Raw genomic sequence first — 25,649 nt, 5'->3', positions numbered from 1 at the left:
TCATAGCTTTTTTTTTTTTAATTAATTCATTTATTTCTGTAATATTTTCCAATCGAATTTGATCAAACCATATTAACACTGTCCTGTAACTGAGTAACTGACTTTTTAAGTTTTCCTACAATTATTTTCAAACTGGCAACTTTTTTAGACTGTTGCTTTTACAATTACTTTTTTTGTCATATTTTTTCACTTTAACAGGCAATTCGTCATATATCAGAATATTTTTTTTAACCTAACCCTCGCAACCTTGGTTACTACCATCCCTACTCTCCCCTACTTCTACTTTTATGAATTGAATGAATATTTTTTTTTTTTTTTTTTACACAAGTACCTGTTCTTTTACTTGAAAAGAATGCGCAAACTTTTGCCACTTCTGCATATAACACAGTTAAAACACAGAACACGTGTAGTATGTTTTTCAGTTGACTGAGACACAACAGTGGAGTTTCTCGTGCCTATATAGTTCCAGATGACTGCGTCCTCTAATTGCGCTCAAGTAGTAATTACCATATTTCCTACAGTCCTTGAACCTGTCATCTGACGCATGGGAAGTAGGTGTGTGAGTGTGTGTGCGCGCGTGTGCGTGTGTGTGTAGGCTGATTGTAGTCTTCTGTACGTTTGAGCGTTCATAAATCTCTGGCCAGCCAATGGGGAGGCTCCTGTTAATCCCGGTTTGGTAAAAACCCGGTGTGAGTCCAGAGGCGGCTCTAATCTGAGGACAGAGTCAGAGGGAGACAGAAGAGGACTCACTGGAAGTTTTTACTTTGGAGATGTCCGATATTTTACAAATAAATCCCATCATTTTGTTTCATTGAGGAGGTTTAAAGTGATATTCGTCCCAGAAGAGGAGCCGCTGTCTGTCTTTTTTCACTCTTCATCACCGGCTCTTCTGGAGGATTGTGCGCTGCTGCTCTCACTCTGTCCTCCGCACTGTGACTGTGGACATCCCGTCGGGTCCGGTCGTCATGTCCTCCGGTGATGCCTCGGAGCAGAGTCGGCGAGTCAGCGTGCTGTCTTGGGATCAGGTGCGGCGTTTGGACTCCATCCTGGGGGAGAGCGTCCCGATCCACGGCCGAGGAAACTTCCCCACGCTGTCCGTGCAGCCCCGGCAGATCGTCCAGGTGAGACCACTGTCTGTCTGTCTGTCTGTCTGTCTCTCTCTCTCTCTGTTAAACTGTCTTTTCATGTCTTCATCAGCCCTCTAGAATAAAAATCTCCAGGTGCGCGCATCGCATTAATGATGGAGTAACAGAATAAAACCATCAATATGAGCAGTAATGGTACTTTTGCAAGAAAAATGTAACTTTTATCACAAACTTTGTAGTTTTATTTACTGTAGTGTTTTTTTAGGTTAAAAGTAGCGATACTTCATGATTATAAAATACTCATGATAATGTACTCAGTCGCGGAATAAGTATTTGCATCATTTACTCAAGTAACAGCAGTATTTTCCTGGTTTTGATACATTTTTAGCATACTCAGAAGTGGAATAAGTACTCGGATCATTTACTAAAGTAAAAGTAGCAATACTTTCCTGGTTTTGATGCATTTTAATATACTCAAAAGTAGAGGAACTACTCACATCATTTACTCAAGTAAAAGTAGCAGTACTTCCCTTGTTTGATACATTTTTAATATACTCAGAAGTGGAAGAAGTACTCGGATCATTTACTCAAGTAAAAGTAGCAGCAGTCACCTGTTTGTGATATATTTTAATGTACTCAGCTGTGGGTGAAATACTCGGATCATTTACTCAAGTAAAAGTAGCAGCAGTCACCTGTTTGTGATATATTTTAATGTACTCAGCAGTGGGTGAAATACTCGGATCATTTACTCAAGTAAAAGTAGCAGCAGTCACCTGTTTGTGATATATTTTAATGTACTCAGCAGTGGGTGAAATACTCGGATCATTTACTCAAGTAAAAGTAGCAGCAGTCACCTGTTTGTGATATATTTTAATGTACTCAGCAGTGGATGAAGTTCTCGGATCATTTACTACAGTTAAATACTCAGTCATGGAAGAAGTACTCAGATTATTTAATCAAGTAAAAGTAGCAGTATTTCCCTGGTTTTGATACATTTTTATATCCTCAGTAATGGAAGAAGTATACAGACCATTTACTCAAGTAAAAGGAGCAGTACTTCCTTGTTTGTGATACATTACAATGTACTCAGTAGTGGATGAAATACTCAGATCATTTACTCAAGTAAAATACTCAGTTGTGGAAGAAGTACTGGGATCATTTACTCAAGTAAAAGTAACAGTAGTCACCTGTTTGTGACGCATTTTAATGTACTCAGTAGTAGATTAAGTTCTCGGATCATTTACTGAAGTTAAATAGTCAGTCGTGGAAGAAGTACTCTGATTATTTACTCAGGTAAAAGTAGCAGTACTTCCCTGGTTTTGATACATTGTGATATTCTCAGTAGTGGAAGAAGTAGTCGGATCTTTTACTTAAGTAAAAGTAGATGTACTTTCCTGTTTTGATACATTTACTATACTCAGTAGTAGACAAAGTACTTGTATCATCTACTGAAGTTAAGTACTCAGTCATGGAAGAAGTACTCAGATTATTTACTCAAGTAAAAGTAACAATATTACAGTGTGGAAATAATCTGTGACAAGTAAAAGTACTGCATTCAAAACTTTACTCAAGTAAAAGTGCAAAAGTATTACCATCAAAATGTACTTAACACACTGAAAGTAAAAGTACTCATTATACAAAATGGACTGTTTCAGAATAACGTGTTATATTGTTGGATTACAATCTAATGCTCGTGTGATTTAATACTGTAATACAGCTGTGTATCTTTAATAATATATCTTAATGGTCCATAATATTTTGTAATTTTTTATAATTTGAAGGTGAGCCAGTAGCTCATCTTATTGAATAAAATAAAATGAAATGTAATTACTCAAATAAACCTCAAAAGTGTAGGCCTACTCAAGAGCTGTACTTGAGTAAATTCACTTAGTTACTTTATACCACTGACTTTATGGTACAATTATATATTCTCTGACTAAAGAAAGAGTTGAGCCTGTACATCACAAGCTGTCGTTTTCATCTAAGAAGATAAAAAAAAAAATAAATTAAAAAAAAAAGAAAAATCTTTTTGAGAGTTGAAGAAATCCATGTGTCTGACCCACCCACCCTCAGTACACACACAGAAATACTCACAAATACACACTGACAACTCAACACTGCAAATACTTCCTTATTGACAAGCTGACTAAGTAGAAATGACTGTAAAGGTGCATTTCAGATAATATTCAACATGTTCTGACACTTCTTGTAACTTCTTGTGAAAAAATCTGAAGTTATGTCCCTTCACCAACCTAACTTTCCACAGGTTGTCACCTGTGCTGGCAAGTAATTAAGTATTTTTACTCAAGTCTTGTACTTAAGTATACTTTTTCTTCATTTTATGTTACTTTATACTTCCACTGCATTTCAGTATACTATATAAATAGAAATATTGTACTTTGTATTCTGTTACCATTATTTGATGGCTTAAGTTACTAGTTACTTTTTCAGGTAAAGATTTTACCAACAAAACATGTGATGAGTATATAAAATATAAAAACAGCTCCACCTCAATCAGCTATAACTTTGAATGGGGGAGACCTGGGGCAGTTGTAACAGGGGCAATTGTAACACACTCAATTCCTCTAATCACTAACAAGCTAGAGTGATGACACCGAGGTATGAAATTTGGCTCTTTAATGTACAAATGTTTAGATGACTGCAGATGTAAACTTAAACAAATTTTATCTCTCAGTTATTGGTTTAAAATTAACAAAAACAAACTATGCTAACATAGGTGTTGCTAGCTAGCAAACAAGATTTTACCCTGACCACGTGACCCAATGAAAGCACCTCATTAGTCCGTGTTGACATACTTTTCTGTCAGAACATATTTTACTAAATTTAAATGTAAAACTACTTTTAAATCAAGTTAGCGCTAGCATTGCTGCTAAGTCCTCTAGAAATAGACTTGAGATTTTAATTCATACAGTGTTTGACAGCTAAGAGAATTTGAATCATATACCAACAACAACAACAAAATATCTTAAGTAACATTATGAAATACTACAGCAGTAATGTGATTACTTTGAGGTGTGCCTTTATTTGAGATACAGTGGGTTAATATGACTTTTATACGACTTATTTTGCATTAAATTTAATATTATAGCTTTGATCTTATTAGTGAAAATGTATCAACACATACATGTGTTTCCTATACCAAAAATTGATTATGATTCAAGTAGTCTGAGAGCTGGGGAGGAAAATGTAGCAAATGTTACAATTGCTCCAGGTCTCCCCTACTGTTTACATGTCAATGCTTCAATGATCATGGTACAGTAATATATATGATATAACACAGAAAGGACCAATCTGAAAAACAAATACTTTTACTTTTGATACTTTAAGCACATTTTGCTGACAAAACTTATGTATTTCTTAAGTGTGGTATCACTACTTTTACTTAAGTAAATAATTTGAATACTTCTCCCACCACAGGTTGTCACATAAAATAGATTTAATGCATAAGATGGACACTTTTCAGTGGATGTTTCTGTAAAATAACTTGACTTGTTGCTCGAGCAGTGTGGAAATAACTTAAGAACAACATGAGCCAACATGAACAACAACATGAACACAACCCTCTCTCCTTCTCTCACGTGTTGACACACAGATTGCCACTGCTTTTTTTTATGAAACACATTTGTGCAGTGGTGCTGAGGATTTGTGGCAGAGCTGATTACACTCAAACAGACATTTGATCACTCACACTTGCAACGTCGAGTCGGGATGATCTAAACGGCGTGACTGCACTTTTCCACTAGCTCACTAATGCGTCTGCTCCTTCACAGCTCTCGTGAAAATGAGCGACAGATAATGACTGAGTGAGAGTATATTTACTTGGAATGAAACGTATGGGGAATTGCCTGGGTTGCAATTTTCCTTCGCATTATTTAAATGTCTTTGCCTGTAATCCAGGTTCACATTTCACTTGAGTGATTCATAGTTTCTGTGGTGATCCTGTGGGGAAGAAAGACCCTCATAGACACAACATTTCAAGGGCCTCTATAATCACAGAGGCCCCCACCATCTGCACCGAGCATCCCCGCTAATGTCTTTCCTTCATTACACAATCATGCAGACAACAGGGACCCCGGACATATTTTCCAGAGTGCTTTTCGAGAACCTTTCGGAAAGTTAGCCCACTGGTTACCCAGCGTCTGATGAGAGGCACCAAAGGTTTCTCTCTGTCTGTCTCCGTTGTCTGTCCTGTTATATTGAGTATGGCAGTACCCAAAGTACCCAAAGTACATAGATAAACATTTTAGTAATCCTGAGATGTTTTTTCTATATAGCCTGGAGATTTTTAGCTTAGGAAAACATGTTTTTGTCAATGAAGTTTGAATTAGCAGTGCAAATACTTGCTAATGTCTAATGAAAACAAAAGAGCCCTCAGACGAAAAGCAGTGGAAAGGAATATTTTTGGATATAATTATGTGTGTTCTATTAATTTAAAGTAACCATAGATAATCTCATTCTGTCCAGCCAGCTGCTGCCAGTTAAAGGGATAGTTCAGATTCTTTTAAGTGGGATTGTATGAGGTAATTGTCCATAGTCAGTGGAGAAGCAGCAGGAATACTGGTGTAGGGAGCTAATCAATGTACTGCTGATAGCAGCGGCAGCAGTCAGTTGTATTTAAGCCACCTAAGAAAATCAATATCAGTTTAACAGTATGCTATATTCAGAATATTTTCAACACTTTACTTTGCCGTCAGAGAGTCTTTTCCAATGGGAAATCGCCGTTATATAAGACAAATATTTGCTCTTTCTAAACTTACCAGACTCCATTGGCAAAATCAGTAAGTTTGCCTCTCAGAACACAGGAGTTGCTTGTTTACTACTACCTTAATTGGTTAAATTTCACCATGTTTTTTTTAATATATATATGGGCAGTATAAACACTACTATGTAAGCCAAATATCGCTCTCCCCAAACCAACCAGACTCCACTGGCAAAAGTGGAGGGTGTTAAAAAAACTTTTTTTATAAAGACTGTATACTACTAACCCTGTATGATGCTATCATTTTTGCATGGCCTGGCTCAGCTTAAACCATGTTTATTGCATTGCAAAACATAAACAAAATACATAAAGAGGACGAATTCAACAGAATATGACTTCGCCATCCTGGGAAAAACGGTGTACAGGACACTGCTGGGAAATAGCATGGTCCCGTTTCAGGGTCAATAAATTATGAGGAATTGGATCAGTGCATAGACATGTGTACTTTGAAATAACCAGAATTTCAGTACCAATATTGGTATCGTGGTATCGACCACTGACACTGCCTAAAATATTGGTGTTGGACCAACCCCTGGTAGTCCTCTCTGCTTCTTCAAACTGGGGGCCATCTACAGTAGATGGCAACCCCACTTCAAATTATCCAAACTATCCCTTTAAAATAACCTCTAGTGTATGTCTTAGATTGACAGCTCTGACAAATACTTATAACAAAGGTCCATAATTGCTATTTTTTCATGTCGTAGCACATTTTTTAGAAATGAAATACACTTGACACATCACTGTTGAGCATTTGTGAATTTCATCAGCATGATGCACCTGCAAATACAGACTGATTTGCAAAGTCAACACAGCATCACCATGCAGTGACACCATTATTTTGACAGAAATAAGAGCCGACGCCATGTTCTCTGTCATGGAAAATGTCAAGCAGGTTTCAAGTCCCTGCAAGTTGATTTTCATACCATATGGACACGAGTGGAAACCAGTGGCTGCCTGGAAGAGAGGGAAAAACACATTCAGATCTAAACCACTATGATATGTTTTGGAAAATGGTTGACAGTAATGTGAGGTATCCGTGATTCATGGTAAATGGGAGACAACATGCGAAACCACCAGTCTGCTCCTTTAATGTCATTTATTTTTAGCCCGTGCGGCAGACAGAGCTGTCTACCTGAGACAGATAGAGATGAGCCAAAGCTTTCGTCATGGACCGGGCGAAGGTGACCGACGGATCACACTCCCAAAGAGAGAGAGGAGCCCCCTCTTGGCGGTGGGTTTGTCTGAGCGCCACATTTAAATACCATCTGTTTGTGGTCTGGTTGCGAGTGAGCCATGGTAGCCGTGAGGGAAAACTTTTACTGTTACTTACACCTCTGTGCTCTCCGTTTCATTTAACGCTGACAATCATCAACCCACAGTCAGGGTATTTAGTGACATACATGCTCCCTCAGCAGGCTGTATATGTGCACAGGCCCTATGTAGCCTACATACGGTGTAGCATCACACCACATGATGATTAACACAGACATCTGATTCGTGTGCCATAGGTTACATCATTTGTTGAGTGGGTTTATGTGTTGAGGCAGAGTTATGAAGATTGATTCCAGCTGTACAGGCTATCATATAGGAACTTCAGTGTTGTGTCTAAAGTACGTGTTTGACGTCAATCTAAACCAAAATTATATATTTTCCTCTTATCAGTATCGCTATTTGTCCATTTACGCAAACGGTGTCAAACTCAATTTCATCCCAAGTCCCATCAGCATTATCTTTAAATATAAGATTATATTTGTATCTACTTATTATCATATTACACAACCGCCTCTGCATTCAGTTATGGTTGGATTTAGCAATAACTTAATAATTAATGACCGGCTCTGAAAGCAGAATATATTGGCAAGCAGACATTAAAGTGTACAACTATTATACAATTTATTATAAAAATGAAAATATTCAGGTTGCCATTGCACTCCAGCAAAGTAGTTAGTGGTTTATAATAATGCGATGCTGTCTAGCATTTGCTGACATGTAGCAGCTAGAAGCCCTCAGTGGATTGATAACAAAATTGGGATGCATTCTGGGACATGTAGAATATGAACAACATACTTCTGTAACAAAGCATAGAATTTTATGGCACAAATTATAGTCTTTGCCAATTTTTTCGGCCACACAAAATGAGGTTTCGGCAAAAAGTCTGATTTATGCTGCCTTGTCGGAAATTGCCACCGTAGCGCAAATTGATACCAGAGTCTCTATTTTTTTTTTTTTTGTTACAAACAGGGGTAAGTGTACTGTAAGAATATAGAGAGCATATTTTGAAGATATCACCCATAAAGTTGTCTGCTCTCTCTTGAATATAACAGAACTAGATAGCACTTGGTTTGCGCTGCTCAAAGATGCATTTGAAAACTATAATCCACAAGCCTCGTTGAGAGCAGTTTCATGTATCAACTATTTTCTGTTTGTTGAGCCACGCCAGCCAATCGCAGAAGGAAGTAGGATTGGGTGTCAGATGTGATAAATGTCAAGAAAGGAAATATTCTCACACTTATTTTCCTTATTAAACAAGAAAATACAGCTGAATATGTTTCTTTCTTTTGCAGAACTAAGACAAGCTTGAATTGCCTTGTTAACTCCGTTAAACATACTTTATTCAAACATGATGGACATAAACTAACTAAAACTCATCAAAATCATCTTGGGTCGTGTTTCGACTGTTACAACAATCATCAACCCTGGTCTGGTTGAAAAGAATCCATACTTCACTGAGTTAGATGTGAAAATATTCTGACTCGACAGGCTGTTTTCCTCTCACTTGTCCTCTGGCTTAGTGGGTGTACCACTGAGAGAGTGCATCAAAAAGACTGATATCTTTATCCAATTACACAACCCTAGAAGAAGGGTGCATCTACTCAAGGATGAGAGGCTCATCACAGGATGTAAACATTAATGGCATCCTCCTCGGCTGAGCTGTAACCTCTCTTCTATGAGCAGCTTCCTTCTGCGTGGTGATGCAGTTGGCTGGTGTAGTTTGGCCATCTAGTTTCATTATATCGGAGAGAAGGGAGACATCTCTGTGGCTGATATTTCCAAAGTTCCTGAACCCACACCAAAACTACCTAGATGGATAAATACCACTACAGGCCAGAGGAAACATATGTATTTTTGATTTGGGGGTGAACTGCCCCTTTAATTTTTTTTTTCCCAAACTGGAAGTAGTAGTCCACTTTCCCAGATGGTAGAAAGTGGTCTGGATTTGAAGCAGAATGTGAGCAGTGGATTAGTGCCTGTAATAACAGTGGGCTTGTGGGTCAGGCTTGACAACGTATCACTGTGGTAAGTGAAGACCGGTTGCCTGACTCCACCGTGGCCCCCGCCAGGCTGTAAACCAACTCCTCACTGGGCTATTGTTGAGAAAGAGCAACAAGAAGACACCACATGCTCCCAATGCTCCCTCGAGGAGGAACATTCAGTTTAGACTGGTCAGTAATGATTTATATTTGGCAGTTTGCTTTCATTTTTTTAGTCCACAGATCAAACAGTGTGGGCAGCGCTGATAGTATCTCTTCAGCTGGGTTTTCTATTGATGAAATTAGAGTTTTGGTGGGGTTTTTTATTGCCAAAGTGGTTAACGCTGCTTCATGCTTTTGAAACAAAATTTAGCATTGATTTGTGCGTGCTCAGGGTAATAGCAACCACTTAGGACACCAAGGTCTGCATTTTTTTCCTCTGGATTTTTGGGGGTTTTAGCAACCTACGGTGATACTTACTTTAACAGTCATGGTTTTGCGAGTCACAAGTATGTCTCAGCTCTTTGCAGTCAAAGACAGTCACAGGCCAAAAACTTTGAATTATATCATAATGTAACAGTGAGTTTTCAACTTCATTGATTTACATTGAGTTACTTAGCTGTTTAGCTAACATTAGCTAACTAACTATAACTATAGTAGCGTCAATATGCCATTCTTTTTACACCTTAAAATGTTGAAAGTAATTTTCAACGTTTTGCATACTGCAATTCATTCACTCATAGTTTTTATACAAGATTATTGGTGGTTTAATTTTTTCATGATTTTTTCCCCCCTTTTTTTTGTATTGGATCCTGGGAATTAAATCTGAACTTGCTGGAAATTAATTTTTGGCTTAGAGGAAGGTATCAAGTATTTTCAAGTAAAAAGGCTCAGGACCAAGTGAAGTCACAGGTCATTAGTGTTAAAATTAGCATCAAAGCCCTTTTTTTATTTTGTCATGAGGAGTGAGTCTTATATATGACTTGAGTCTAAGTCATGTGACTCAAGTTCACACCTCTGCTTACTATAATTTAAAAAATCTTTAAATATGACTACTTTATACTACTTTACTACAAACCTCACTGATAAAATAAAATATGAAAAATCAAAAATAACTTTAAATATTAGCCTAGGGGTTTTTGTACAGGGAGGACTTGTGACCTCAGTATTAAAAAATTAAAAAATTCACCATTTTTCTTGCTGCAAAATCTGTTTTTCTTCTTGCTTACAGTGATGTAGTTGGTGTTAAGGAAGAACTACAGGCTATTTCAGCTTTCTATCATCTGCCTCTGGGTAGCCAGAGGGGCGTGCTAGATGAGTATTTTTATCACATAACACTATGTTTTGGCCAACATAGTAATAGCTATGGGCTAGGTATATGTTGCAACATGGGCATGAGCATCAGGAGCTCATGTGCAATGCATCCTGGTGCATGTGGTGCCGTCTAGGGAACCCTAGAGCTGGTTGCAGGGCACCCAGCAAGATGGGGAATAACTTGACTCTACTATTAAATCACAGTGTTAACACAGTAACAAGATATATGAAGAGAATGATTCCTCTTACCATAGCTTTCATTCTCACCAGTTTTATCTTACATGGCTGGCTCAAAAATCTAATGCAACAAAAGTCTCTCCAAATGGACTCCTTGGATAAAGTCCTATCAAATAAAGATTTTGGGGTCAAAGACATTAAAATGTCTTTGAAACCTTAAAGCAGATGAACAAATCCTTCATTGAAAACATCCACCTCACAGGGGTGTAACAGCATCACGTTTCAGTCCGTTACTCACTCTGGTCTGAGCAAACAGGTGAAATGACCACCCGTGCCTAGGAAACTCAAGGAAGCTTTTCAAATCAGAGGAAAAACCATCATCATCCCCCGCCGGCTGCCAAGCTACTGTACGACTGACTGGCTGGGTTAGTTTTGGAGTGAATGCGAAGGTCAGGGACTCGTAACTCCTTGCTCGCTGTCGCCATTTCCTTGGCAGAGGGATCGTCTGAATCACTGCCCGGAGCCCTCATTGGCGTCCAGGGGACTATGGGCTGGTAAATGGCTGGGTCATTTCAAACTGCCATAATAAAAACACATTCAGGCCGCAGCTTAAATGAAATACTCAAGGAAACGATTGAGACTGGAGAAGGAAAGTGGAGAGACTGTTATGTGTCGCCAAGGCGTTGTCAACACCAGACAGTCTGGTGTGTTTGCGGCTTTTTTTACAAGGCTTTTTTTTTTTTCGCCCGGACGTCGGCGGAAGTGTCTCCCTTCACTCAGCTCACCAGGTGCTGGTGCGTCATGTGGGAAATGTACTGGCCTGTTTTATGAGTGCTGAAGGAAGGGGATGGTGGGGGTGGCAGAGTGTTGCTTCCTCATACGTTCCTTTCGGGACCCCCAGACAGGCAGATTATGGCGTGCTGTTAACTCGGACCAACTGTTTAAGTGTGAGGTCAGAGCAAATACTGCTGTGGGTTTCCCTCAGTGGATGATTAAAAAAATCTGTTTTTCTGCAGTTTTGTCCGGTGTCCTGTGAAACTCTGTGTAATTTCACTCTCCGAAGCATCTGACTGTTTCTCATTGGATTTTATAGTGCCTTTGCTTTGTATTAAATTTCCTGTAGGGTTCCAGTGGTGCACCAGTTTTATGCTATATCCTAGTATGGAAATTGATTCTTATCATACCATTTAAATTTGTCTGTCTACAGTAACCATACCCAAACTAAATGCCACAGCCCACTTTAAACCTGGCACTCTTCTGCGGCCTACCCACACCTTTATTTCTGATCAACACACAAGACTAGTCATCCCAATGACGAGATATAAGATACATTTCTGTGTTAAAATGACAGGTCACATGTGGCAGGTCACCAAATTCAGTGTAACAGCTGTTAAACTAGGTCAGATAAATGAAGTGTAACACATAATTTAATGTTATGTGTTTTTTGTTGTTGTTTTTTCTTCTGATTACTTTTTTAAAAATCAATCATAAATATTTTATGGCGATTTTAAACATAAATATAAAACTTTCCTTTATTGATTTTCATGACATCTTGGCTCACCTGCAGGGCCTTTATGGCCCACCAACAATTTATTCACCCACTATTTCTATGCGACAGTCTCTAGCTAACAAGCAGATTGCTAAGTGCAGTTTCTGTACTGTAGCTAACCCTAAATCCACATTTCTTTTTTGTGTTTTTAATAAATATAAAATATAAATGTGAGCTTTAGCATCATTTTTAGGTGTATTTTGTCACTTTGGAGAGAGCTAGGCTAGCTGTCTCCCCTAGCTAAACACAGTAGACTTCAGCCTCCTGCTTAATGCGATATAAAATCGGTCTTCTCATCGTATTTTATCAGCTGTGATTTGTTATGAGTGAGTTAGTGCTATATGTCGCTATTTCTTGACACAGTCACTCAGCACAGTTTCTGTACTGTAGTTTATCCAAAATCCACATTTGTTTTTGTGTACGGATTAAAAAAAATATAATATGCGTGTAAATGTGAGCTTCAGTGATGTTTTAGCCCTATTTTTTCACTTAGAGAGAGCTAGGCTAGCTGCTTCCCCTAGCTAAACACACTATGGGCTACCTCAGCTTCTTGCTCAGAGCACAGATATAAAATTGTCCTTCATCGCATACTTTAAATGAAAACAAATAAGAAAGGCTGAACTTAACACCAGGACCTTTTATCTGAGATGCAATCAAAACACTTGGCACTAAAACAGTAAGTTTTGTTACAATGATGAGGAAGCTGACATCACCTTACAGTACAGTAGGTGATGCCAAAGGGAGGGAAAAGAATCTGCAACATAGAAAATACCTTCCTCATCTTACTTCCTTTTATTTTATTGTGTTTTCCATGGCTTTAGTCAGTACCTTAATTGCTAAAAGGCTGACAGCAACAAAATATATTAGAGAAACAAGGCCAGATTGAAGAAACTGCCTTAGTTTTACATTGTAAGTAGTAGAGCGCCATTAATAAAAAGGGTTTTATTGCATGATGACGCTGTCAGTGTGTCAGTCTCTAAAATAAATAGCGATAGAGTTACCTGGCTGGATAGAAGTCTGTCTACATTTATTGATAGATGGCAGGACAGTGTGGCTCAGCGAGAGTTCTCTGTAACAGACAGCTGTGTTTCGTATTTCTGCAGAACTGGCCTGTTTGGCTGTTTTTCTCCTCTGAGTGTCATTTGAGTGATGCAACAGACAGGAAGCATAAACATTTCAGCTGCCTGTAGCTCAGCAGTTTCCCCAAAGCATCACAACAGTGTTTTTTTTCTTGCCAAGGAGGGTTTATAGGATAACAAAGGAATCACGATTTTATGGGAGCCCATCTCTGCCGATGTGATGCCAAAAAAAAAGATACTGTAAGTCATTATAATGAGAAACATTAAAAAATGATGACATAATACTGCAAAATAATAAGTTAGTATCTCAAATAATGAATACATTTCTCAAAATAATGAATTTCCTACCAAATAATGACTCACCGTCTCAAATTTAGTTAGTATTTTAAAATAATAACAAAGTTTCTCAAAAAATTAGACACTTTATCAAAATAATGACAGATATTTATTCGAGAAATTATTTAGATATGCTCAGTCATAATTTTGAGATACTTAGTCATTATTTTGCTATACAAAGTCATTTTGAGATAAAAGTCATTATATTGAGATGATAAGTTATTATTTTGCTATACTAAAATATTATTTTAAGATAGTAATTATTTTGAGATACCTAGTCATGATTTTGTTATACTAAGTCATTAATTCAAGAAAGTGTGTCATTATAATGACTTTACAGGATCAGTTTTTCCCATTGCATTGGTAGACATGGACTTCCATACATTTTTCAATATGATAATAGGCGAAAAGATTAAAAGTTCCCAGCTGAACTGCTCTTTTTTAAGTTTAGAGCCTGTCAAAGCAGACAAGTACTGACTTGCCATTTTCCAGAGTTTATCTCTGTTGTGCTGATGTTGCTTGTACTTCACATATGAGGAGATAAGTCTATATCTAGTATTCAGCTCATCAGAGGTGTACTATATATCACGTAGGACATTGTCTCCCACGGGCGACAGGATCGCTTCTGGTGGTTAATGACACCATCCTCCTAAGTGGAGGATCACAGCCTCTAAGTAGCCGCTTTGTTGACAAATTGTCCTTCAAGCAAGATCCTGAAAGCCTGTCAGCTTCAGGAATCTGCCACTGGCTTTCCCTGACTCTGCATGCAGCGTCTGCCTTCAAACGCAATTACATATCCCAAAAATGCTTAAATCCTGCAGCGTTTTACTGTACAGGGCCGACTGTAATCACATTTTAAATCTCAAGAAGTGAAAACATTTGACTGAATACTTACATTTAACAGGATACTTTCTTGGAATCAGAAATCTGCCCCTGGCTTCCCCTGACTCTGCATATAGCGTCTGCATTCACCCGCAATTAAATCTTCCAGAAATGCAGAAATCCTACAGTGTTTTGACTATAAACTGGTTTCCTCTATTAACCAATTTTAGTTTGCATGAAGTCAAAATGTTTGAGTAAAATACTTGTATTTATCACACAGTATAAATCAGGAATCTGCCACTGACCTTCCCTAACTATGCGCATAGCTTCTGCATTCACCGGCAATTAAATATACAAAAAATGCTGAAGTCCTGCAGCGTTTTTGCTATAAACATTTCAGTTTTCACGAAGGCAAAATGTATGATTAAATACTTGCATTCATAACATATATATATATATATGTATGTATATATATATACACATATATATATATATATATGTATATATATATATATATATATATATATATATATATATATATATGTATATATATATAATTTATTGGAATCAGGAATCTGCCACTAGCTTTCCCTGACTCTGCATGAAGCGTCTGCATTCACCCGCAATTACATGTTCCAAAACTGCTTAAATCCTGCAGCGTTTTTACTGTACACTGCTTTCTTCTTTAAACACATTTTTGTTTTAGAGAAGTCAAACAGTATGACTAAATACTTACATTTGTCACACACTTTGCTTAACTGGAATTTGAAATCTGCCACTGGCTTTCCCTGACTTTGCATGAAGCATCTGCATTCACCCAATGTTCCAAAAATGCTCAAATCCTGTAGCATTTTTACTATAAACTGGTTTCTTCTGTTCACACATTTTAGGTTCCATTTATCACAGGATACTTTATTGGAAAGTTATTAGTATTCTTGGTAAAAGATAAGCATGTATGCATCCAGAAATTTATGAAAAAGGCTTTGTTTATTGTGAAATTACAATTGATTTTCTCCTTCCCTTGTTCAGCCATCAACTGAAATGAATCAGATATCCAGGAAAGTTTATTGATTTCAACCTTCACAATAAAGTTGGCTAGTGTTCATGCCTCATAATGCTTTACTACTTTCATTTAATCTGTCATGCTATATTATGTTCAAGTGGCAGCTCTCCAGATTCTCTGTATTTTATGTAGCGAGGAGAGAGCAGCTCCCTTTTTGCATGTACACACTTGTATTTTCTGTGTCAGCCTCTTCTGATTGCTATCTTTTTATGATACCCATCACTCACTCTTTCTTCCCTCTCTGTGTCTTTTAGGTGGTCAGGGCTCGGCTGGAGGAGCGGGGCGTGGTGGTGCGGGATGTGAAGCTGAACGGCTCGGCGGCCAGCCACGTGCTTCACCAGGACAATGGCCTCGGCTACAAAGACCTGGACCTGATTTTCGGCCTGAGCCTCACAGACGACAAAACCTTCCGACTGGTGAAGGATGTGGTGCTGGACTGCCTGGTGGACTTCTTGCCCGAGGGGGTGTGCAGGGACCGGATCACAGCCCTCGCCCTGAAGGAAGCGTACGTGCAGAAACTGGTGAAAGTTTGCAATGAGACGGACCGCTGGAGCCTCATCTCGCTGTCCAACAACACCGGCAAGAACGTGGAACTGAAGTTTGTGGACTCCCTGAGAAGGCAGTTTGAGTTCAGCGTCGACTCCTTCCAGATCACTCTGGACTCGTTGCTGCTCTTCGACCGCTGCTCGGAGACGGCCATGTCCGAGACCTTCCACCCGACGGTGCAGGGAGAGAGCATGTATGGAGATTTCGAGGAAGCTCTGGGTCACCTTCTCTCCAGGACTATCGCCACTCGCAGCCCAGAAGAGATCCGGGGCGGCGGGCTGCTCAAGTACTGCCACCTGCTGGTGCGCGGCTTCCAACCGTCCTCTGAGGCTCAAATGAAACAGATGCAGCGCTACATGTGCTCGCGCTTCTTCATCGACTTCCCCGACATAAGCGAGCAGCAGAGGAAACTGGAGGCGTATCTGCAGAACCACTTTGCGGGCATAGAGCACAAGCGCTACGAGTACCTGGTGACGCTGAGGCAGGTGGTGGACGAGAGCACTGTGTGTCTGATGGGCCATGAGCGCAGACAGACGCTGGCACTTATTTCCGCTCTGGCACTGCGCGTTATGGCCGAACAGAACGCTATCCCTGCTCTGTCCAACATCACCTGCTACTACCAGCCCGCTCCCTATGTCAGAGACGTCAACTTCAGCAATTACTATGTGGCACAAGTTCAGTCGCCCATGGCAACATGCAGTAACTCTTATCAAACGTGGCTGCCTTGCAGCTGAGCAAAGACTTTTAGGATGTCTGGAGAGCTTTTGGTTTTTAACTTTACAGTGATGTAAGCTGAGCATTGATTAAAGGAACATTTCACCCACAAATCAAAAATACACATTTTTCCTCTGACTTGTGATTCTATTTATCCATCTAAATTGTTTTAGTGTGAGTTGCTAAGCTTTAGAGATATCGGCTGTAGAGATTTCTGTTTTCACTTGAATATAATGGAACAAGATGACATTTAAAGCACCAAAAATACATTTGAAAACCTTAATACCAAGATCTCTGTCCAGAAATCATGACCTGGTAACTCAAGTAGTAGTGAAACAAGTAGGAACTGTTTTCTTTCTACTGTCTGTCAACTGCATCACCATGCAGAGGGAAGCATGCATCTAGTCATGGTGGGGAGGCTCGTGCTTCTTATAGCACGGGATGTAAACATCTAAGACGTCCTCCTCGCCAGAGCTGTAACCTCCAATCCATGACGAGATGCACTTTTCCTTCTGCGTGATCATACAGTTGGCAGGTGTGGTTTGGTAGAAAAAACATAGTTCCAACTAGAGCTGCAGCAAATACAATTTACTGCTTTTTTGTCATTTATAATAGTAAATGAAGAGTCCTGAAGAGAGTTAATCCTGGAATTACATATCTCCCTTTCACACACACACACACACACACACACACACACACAAACACACACACACACACACACACACACACACACACACACACACACACACACACACACTATTAGCCCAGCTTTAAGCTAAGCCAAGGGCTATACGATTCACACTGCACTTCTACCAGCCCTGGGTTAAATGTCATGATGTAGTAACTGATGTGAACATTCTAAAATGTTCCACGACTGCTCTTTTCATCTTCTAGTCCCTTTTCACACTGGTATGTTGAGTCTGGGTTGAGTCCAGTTCCAGGGGATGACCCTGGAAGCTCACACTGCTGCTCCGGAGCAGGCCCAGCATGCCACAGACTAAAGTCGGGCTTAGCCCATTTGGGAATTTTCCAGGATTGTGCCAGTGTGAAAGCTTTCTTTCTTTAGACTAAATGATTAATCAATCAAACTTGAAACTAATCAGCAGATTAGTTGCAGCCCCAGTACCTACATGAATTTGGTCATGATTTCTGGAAAGAGACATTGCTGTTGAGTTGTTCGAATGTGTTTTTTGGTGCTTTGAGCCCCAAAAGCAGAGTACCATCAAGTTCTTTTATACTGGAGAGAAGGAAGACATCTCTAGGGCTGATATCCCCAAAAGTTGGCGACTCCCAAAACAACCTAGATGGATAAATAGCACTACATCTAAGAGGAATAATATGTGTGTTTGATTTTATGGTGTTCCATACGTTTAGAGTGCTTGGGACCTCTGTAGCAATGGGCCTTTTTTGGTTTAAGGCCCATCATGGACAAAAAGGAACTTTTTTTTTTTTTTGCCAAATCTTATATCAAAACCATTCCACTAAGTTATATTAATTAATACTGCTGTAAAAAAAAAAAAATCTCATTCGAGCCATTATAATTATACCTTTGTTTTCTGTTGTTGTTTCATAACCAGCGTGGACATGTATGGAGAAATATGAAGGGTTGATATGTGACAGAGGAACTTTTGCCAGTTCTGTTTCTTGTCTGATGGAGGCTTGTATTGGGTCTTTAATGAAATGTAAATACTTGTTACAAAACGAGAAAGCTGTTTTTTTTTGTTCTGTCTGTGGTTACAGCTGACCTGACTGGGAGGGGAAAAGGACCAAAGAAATACTTCCTTGTGTAGCATGACAAAACAAAGACTGTACGTGGTTCCAAGTGCCTGAAAACTGACCGATGTCTTTATACAGTAGTAGTTGCTATGTAAGAATTGTTTTTCAAACTTTTTCATCCAGGTTTACTGTACATTTCTATATCAAGGGTCAGGGTATTTGTTTTTAAATCATTAAAAAAATGTCAAAACTGGTAAAGATGTGGTCTTTCTTTGCACTTTCTCCAGAGTCCATAGAAGTTAGATGAGGACAAGCTGTTTTAATTTCCTCCAGTTGACTTAAATTAGTCTGGGGACCTGCGTCATGAATGCATACTCTATCTCTGCTCACTGTATCTCACTGTCTCAGTTTCTGTGTCTCTAAAGATCTCCCTGCGTCTATCTTCTTCCATCACACAAACTCTTCAGTGTGTTGTCTGTGTTCCATCAGCCAGACACCAACTGGCCTAACACAAACACTCACTTGTTCAAGCTGTGTGCGTTTCCCCTCCCCACCTCGCCTGAAACGGATTCCCCTGAGCCCGAGCCTATACATTAGCCATTTCCTTCCACTTGTGTATCCGACAAGGGCTTTCCTTGGCCTCATTCAGAAAGGGCCGATTGCTGCTGCTTGTCTTGGATGAGTTGAGCTCTGAGGGGGCAGCTGAGGACCAGGTGGTGAAATGGGACTGCTGGCTTTTCAGCGAATGCAGCGATGCATTCCAGCACTTCACTTCCTGGATGATCAAAACAGTTCAGTATTTCAGCATTTCTCCTCGCTATGACATTTTATCCAAATTACTTTTACATGGGGGGACGACTTCTTGAGATTTAGTAGAGCGTGAAATGGCGCATAGCTGGGACACACCTGCTTACTTTTGCTCTTAACGGAACCAGAACGTACTTGCGATGCTGGAGCGCTCTCTGATTTCTTTATAAAAGTTCATTTGGAAGGAAAAGCGTCTGTCAGAATGATTAAGGGGATGAGATTTAAATGCGACAAGGGAAATTTCCCTCCCTGGGTTAACTGTCAGACTTGTCTCCAAACTGCTACAGATACACTCAAGGAAACATAGGACACCCCTGGAGATTTCCACTGGAATAAACACACATTAAAGTCACAGCTGAGACGGAGCTTGTCGTATCTTTAACAAACCAGTGATTTCTGTGTCTGGTGGCCAGACCTCCAGAGTCAACTGCAGAGCCGTGAGGAAATGTGTAATATTAATTAAACTACAGAAAGTTGTGCATGTGTTGAAGATTAATTCACTCAAGATTAAAGGGAAACTTTGGCACTTTTCATGTCGATGTTCTGTCATTGTTGATGGTCAGTGTTGATTAGCACGCACTGAGGAATTTATTGCTTCAGCTGACTACTTTCATCAAGACTGAATGGAAATCTACATGAAACGTGCAGAATTTTCCCTTTACAAGGATAGTTTGGAGTTTTTTTGAAGAGGGGTTGTATAGTCAGTATATTACCAACAGTAGGTGACAGTCAGCCAGTTTGAAACAAAAACTTATATTATATTATATCATATCATATTGCTCTCTCCTCACCAACCAAACTCCATTGAGAAAAACAGTAATTTTACCTCGCAGATCACTGTAGTTGCTGGTCCACTGCTGCCTCAATCTTTAATTGTGCTGTTGTGTGACTTCGGTGTATCTAAAATTAAAACCTTAAAACAGAATTCACACAATAACAAAAAACAAACTAAATGATAAAGGCAGTGGTTGACCAGGAACATTAAATTAAGATTAAAATTACTGTTTTTATCAATGGTGTTTGGTTGCTTTGAAGAAAGAGCGATATTTACTTCATATGATGGTGGTCTCCTGTCAGAATAGGCTCTCTGATGGCAAGATAAAGTGGTGAAAATACTCTAAATGTAGTGTACACCTGAACTGATATGGATTTTTTTCTGAGTGGCGGACCCTGTCCACAGCAGCAGGCCCACATTAGCTGTTAAACAGTAGCTAATCCTGCTGCTTCTTCAAACTGGGACTGTGCTGACGGCCATCTTCTGTAGGTAATACACTCACTATCAATAACTTCTTCATACAGCCTCACTTCAAACAGTCGTAACTATCCCTTTAAACCTCAACGGAACTGAAAATTTTAGTTATGCTAACAGCATAGTTCTATGGATGGTCATGTTGGTCTGTCTGGACCACCACATTGGTCCAGATGGAAATATGGAAATATTGTTAATGATTGCTGAGATATTTCTATCCAACCATTGGATGGATTGCCATGATTTTGTCCAGACAGTCACTTACTAATGATTCTGAAGTGCTAACTATCAAATGTAGCATGTTTAACTAAGATTGCAAACATGGTAAACATTAGACCTTTTTAACAGTGATTGTGAGTATGCTACTATGCTAATATTTATATTCACCTCTGTTGCTTCTATGCCAAAGTCAGCCGCACAGAGCAGCCAACATGGCTGTCAACTCTAAATCCGGGTATACACTGTGCAATTTTGGGCTGTCCCAGACAAAAGATGACCAGTGTAAAAGAACCATGGTGATATCTATGGTATGAAAAATCCAGGACAATAGTCTTACAATGTCAGAAAGCTAGCAGAACCATCTCACAATGTGACTGCTGCTGCCACCTACATCTTCCAACCACCCAACAGGGATGCACACGTAGATTTATGTATGGAATTCTTAGCATGCTACAAATACTTAACATTACCTCAAGCTCTCTTTTAAGAATCGGTGTCAGCAAGTTTGCCTCTTTGCTCACGATGACCAGGTCAGCATTCTCCTCTTCATCCTCTTTGGAAGCTTTTCCATACACATAAATACCACTATTCAGTGGCATATTCAAGCTGTCTGAGGGGCAGGGGGGTAAAAAAAATAAGAAGGGCACCACCTATACACAGTGGGGCACCAGACCAATAATCATAATAAAAACACATGGAACTGTTTACCTATTTAAAGGCACGTAGAGAATAAAATAATTTTCTAGTATGCAGGGTAGCCTATGTGGCACTATATTGTGTTTTCTTTCCACTGGAGGGGCACTTGAGAGGGCATTTTACCATGTTTTGTCCACTAGAAAGGCACTTTAGGGGCACCTTATTACGTTTTGTCCACTAGAAGGGCACTTTACCATGGTTTCTCCACTAGAAGGGTACCTTAACAACATTTTGTCCAGTGGAAGGGTACTTTAGAGGGCACTTAACCATGTTTTGTCCACTAGAAGGGTACTTTAAGATGTTTTGTACACTAGATGGGCACCTCAGATAGCACTTTACTGTGTTTTGTCCACTAGAGGGGCACCCTAGGGAGCACTTAACCACATTTTGTCTACTGAAAGGGCACTTGAGAGGGCACTTTACCAAATTCTATCCACTTGAAGGGCACCCTTGAGGGCACTTTACCGCATTTTGTCCATTGGAAGGGCACTTTAGAGGGCACCTTACCATGTTCCCTCCTCTTGTACCCACCTGATGTGTCTCTCAGTGCCACTATTGCAAAGGCTCCATTCTTGCTTAGCTTCAATGTGTACCACTGTAGCAGTGCATATGAATGATGCACAATGATGATGTTGTCTAGTATACTTCACTTGCATCATAGCCTACAATGGGCTTTGTGCCACAAAGGTTCATTTTTCCAACACCAATGCAGCTCCTCCAAGGGTAGCTGAAGGGTTTTCAAAAAGTCATAAGGCAAGGTAGCCACAGTTTTGTTTTTCCTGGACAAATACCACAGATAAATCTGACACTGTGGTGAGCACTGTGGTTCATACTGTTCCACAGTGCACACCAGCTCGCAGCAGCTTGGCCCTCTCACCCCCTCCCAATCCCACTCTCTTCAACGTGGGTGGGCCCTGTCTGGGTTCGACTCCCTTCGTAGCCTTTGGAGCTCAACAGGTCCCGTTATCATTTTTTCCTCCTCCTTTCTGTGTCAGTGTGCTGTGAAGAGTAATCTCCGTCTGATGATCTTGTTGTTCAGGGATGCAGTCAGTTTGCATGTCAGCTGATTAGATTATGGGAATGTCTTCTTTAGCCCTGACGGATACCACCTGGGAGGATGATGGGAAGGGTCAGGATGAGCGTGGAGCCAAGAATGGTCTCCAGTGCAACAAACTGTCAACTCTCAGCTCCCTATCAGGCTATATTGGCCGCCTGGGGAGATAGCAATAGAAAAACAAATATGTCCTCAGATGGGATGCTGCACGGACGGCTGAGTCTTCTCAAACAGAAGACAAACACAGCGAACTTTAACGAGCACGCTTAAAGGAAGATGTTAAAAGAGTATTTATCACGGGACATGGACTTTAGGGGAAATTAAAGGGGAAGTTAACAAATCAAAAGACATATTTTATTTCAAGGAAAGTAGTGAGAACTATGCTCTCCCGGTTTCAGCTGCCGCCATCCAAATTAAGTTACATAAAAGTACCACATGTCCAAAAATCTGCGATTGAGATACAATAAAAACAAATACAATTCTTCTGTTCAAGAACGATTGAATCAGATTGATACTAATTTCAGTCTTTACGGCTGAAGAATGAAGGAAGTGGCGCTGAAGTTTTGCTCATAAAGCTGTTTTACTGGACTGGGTGGCATTGCTCCATCCATCATCATGTCGTTAGCGACCGATTCCCAGGAACTCACAGGATTTCTATTTGTAGGATCCGTGGATATTCAGAGCGCCTTCACCATGGTGATGTTTATTTGTTGTCCTGAAATGCAAAGGGGCTGCCTGCACCATACAGAGGGCAATAAAAAGTATGCATCCACCTTGGTTTTTGGTACATTTTCCTGCACCACAAAATGAGATGAAAACATGTTTATTGGGGAATTTCAATTAAAACGAGTAAAAAAAAATTCATGACATTTATGTGAAAATATAAAAATCTAATACCTACAAAAATCTGTTTAACATATGTATTTCTCACTTGGGCTCCTATTAGCAAACCGGGTCATGACATATGTTATTTGTTCTTCAGTAAATTTTAAAGGAATAGCTTGGATTCTTTGAAGTGGGGTTATTTGAGGTACTGAGGAGCTGACAAAATGTTTTTTTCATTTCAAGGCGTAGTGGTAGTGAGCAGCCATCTTATTTTTTAAAGTTCTCCTCATGCTAATCAAAGTACACATTTTTAAACCATAATTCTTATTCAGCTTTGATTTAGAAGGGCTACAGACTTGACATGTTCTGGTTGAACATCAATATTGTTTAATGGATTTTTCTGAAAAATAGAAAGCTTGAGCAGTATTCACATCTTGTTTAAACCAGGAAGTGATACAGGGGTCCTTTAAGCTAAACCTTTTTATGCTGATCAAATCAAGGTTTTGACAGATCTGGTGGAGTCAATAGAAATGTGGGACACAACTTTACAGGGCCAACATTTTAATTTAAAATTGATAAAACAAAGGTGATTATTATGATTATAACAGCACAGTTATTAGTTAGTTGTAGGTTGTGAAGGCTTTTAACACATTTTTAAATTGTTTGAAGTTGTGAATTCTTCTCTTGAGATCAGCTTTCATTTCAGGACAAGACTATGCAGCGAGCTTTCTTAACAATCTTATCATTTATTTCCTTTTTCCTTCTGTTTTTCTAACCAATGCATATAAAACTGAACTTTTTCTGAGCAAGTGTTCAGAAAAATATTAAATTTTGAACATCTACAACTCCGTGACATAGTTGTGATTCACTGAAAGCTCCAAATAACAGCCATCAAACCTTGTGCTGAGATTATCTGAGTGCTTTTGGAAGACTGAATTTTTAACCCAGATTTTGAGATTTACTTTAGAAAGTTACTCCAGTTTATCTTTTATCAATATGCTGAATTGAACACTGTCCCTTAAATGCCTAATACTGCTCAGGAGAAGCAGCAGGAGAACTGGTGTAGGAACCTTAGTAATGTACTGCTGTGGACAGGGTCAAAAACAAGAAGTATTTTAGGAACTAAAAAAAATCAATACGAGTGTATGTGAAGGCTGTATTTAGAATATTTTCTGATGGGAAACTGCTGTTATCAGTTGCTGTTATAAGCTTAGTAGCACTTTCTTCAAACCAACCAGACTCCATTAGCAAAATCAGTAATTTTACCTCACATAACATAGGAGTTGTTGCTCACTGCTGCCTCGTTGATTAGTTTATTTGGGTTATTATGTGACTTTTGTGTTCTAAAAGGTTAGTTGAGATTCACCAAAGTCACACAATAACACAAAAAATGAATCGATTGAGGCAGCGGTAGAACAGCAAGTCCTGTATTCTGTGAGATAAAATGACTGATTTAGCCAACAGAGTCTGGTGACCGCAGTGAAAATATTCTAAATGTAGTCTACACTTTAACTGATAATGTTTTTTTTTAGGTGGCTGTCCTACACTTTGCTGCTGGCCCTTTAGTGCATTGTCAAGTTTCATTTCCTTCTTGCTGCTTCTCCAAACCAGGGGTGTGCCGACCACCAGCCACTGTAGGTAGTACACTGAGTATAGATAAGTAGCTCAAACAACTCTACCTCAAAAAACTTGAATTATCCCTTTAAATTCACAGGCCATTCTAACTTTTAATATGAGAACATAATGTGAAATATCCACCACTTTTGGAAGAACTTTGAGTCCAGTTCCTGAAACCACAAAGAGAAATAAAATGTCATTATTCTGCTATAAAACTACAGAGAAACCAGCACAAGTCAACTTTTCCTTCTCTAATTTCAAATTGTAGGTCAATTGAACAGAAATAAATTCTCACCAAACTCCCCACAAAGGCCAGCTCAGTGATGAATCAATCAACAAAGTTGCACAAGTCATAATTTTCCTAGACTGACACATACTGTATAATTCCTCCGGTAGCTGAATTTATTTTTCCAAAACAAGCAGAACAGAAATGTTCTTATATGCATGCACTGCTCTCACCGCTTTATTTGAACAAATTAGTGAGTAACCTATAATTTACAGACAACATCACAGATGCTGAAGAGAGGCCTCGCTGTGTTTTCATGACAAATAAGGGCTGGAACACAGACGGCTGCGCACCAAATTCTGTTGAGTCACTCCCAGACTGAAAATAATGAACTGTATTTTTAAGAGAGAGTCCCAGACCACTGAGGGTGTAGACTATAAACAAAAAGAGACACCGTGTGAGCGCATGACACAGTTTTGGGAAAGATTTGCTGAATGGAAATGTCATGTCTTGAAATGGCACAC

General features: G+C 39.4%; 1 protein-coding gene across 1 annotated transcript; it reads left to right on the top strand.

Annotated features, from left to right (window-relative positions):
- The first annotated feature begins 309 nt into the window (after nt 1-309).
- On the top strand, nt 310-18,690 carry LOC146312694 (terminal nucleotidyltransferase 5B-like). The gene is made up of 2 exons (XM_084739344.1): nt 310-1,121; nt 15,711-18,690. Exons 1-2 carry the CDS (start codon nt 966-968, stop codon nt 16,734-16,736), a joined length of 1,182 nt encoding a protein of 393 aa, XP_084595470.1. The 5' UTR covers nt 310-965; the 3' UTR covers nt 16,737-18,690.
- Nucleotides 18,691-25,649: the final 6,959 nt, after the last annotated feature.

Source organism: Lutjanus erythropterus, chromosome 16, assembly GCF_056507025.1.
Source record: "Lutjanus erythropterus isolate fLutEry1 chromosome 16, fLutEry1.hap2, whole genome shotgun sequence".
In the NCBI taxonomy this organism is placed as follows: domain Eukaryota; kingdom Metazoa; phylum Chordata; class Actinopteri; order Lutjaniformes; family Lutjanidae; genus Lutjanus; species Lutjanus erythropterus.
Note: the sequence above shows the minus strand (reverse complement) of the source record. Positions and strands in the feature narration are given on the sequence as shown.

What these genes read in the sequence shown, in the direction of transcription:
- LOC146312694 (XM_084739344.1), top strand. Translation starts at nt 966, where the DNA reads ATGTCCTCCGGTGATGCCTCGGAGCAGAGTCGGCGAGTCAGCGTGCTG. An exon ending in AGCCCCGGCAGATCGTCCAG is followed by an intron (nt 1,122 to 15,710) that starts GTGAGACCACTG and finishes TGTGTCTTTTAG; the next exon opens with GTGGTCAGGGCTCGGCTGGA.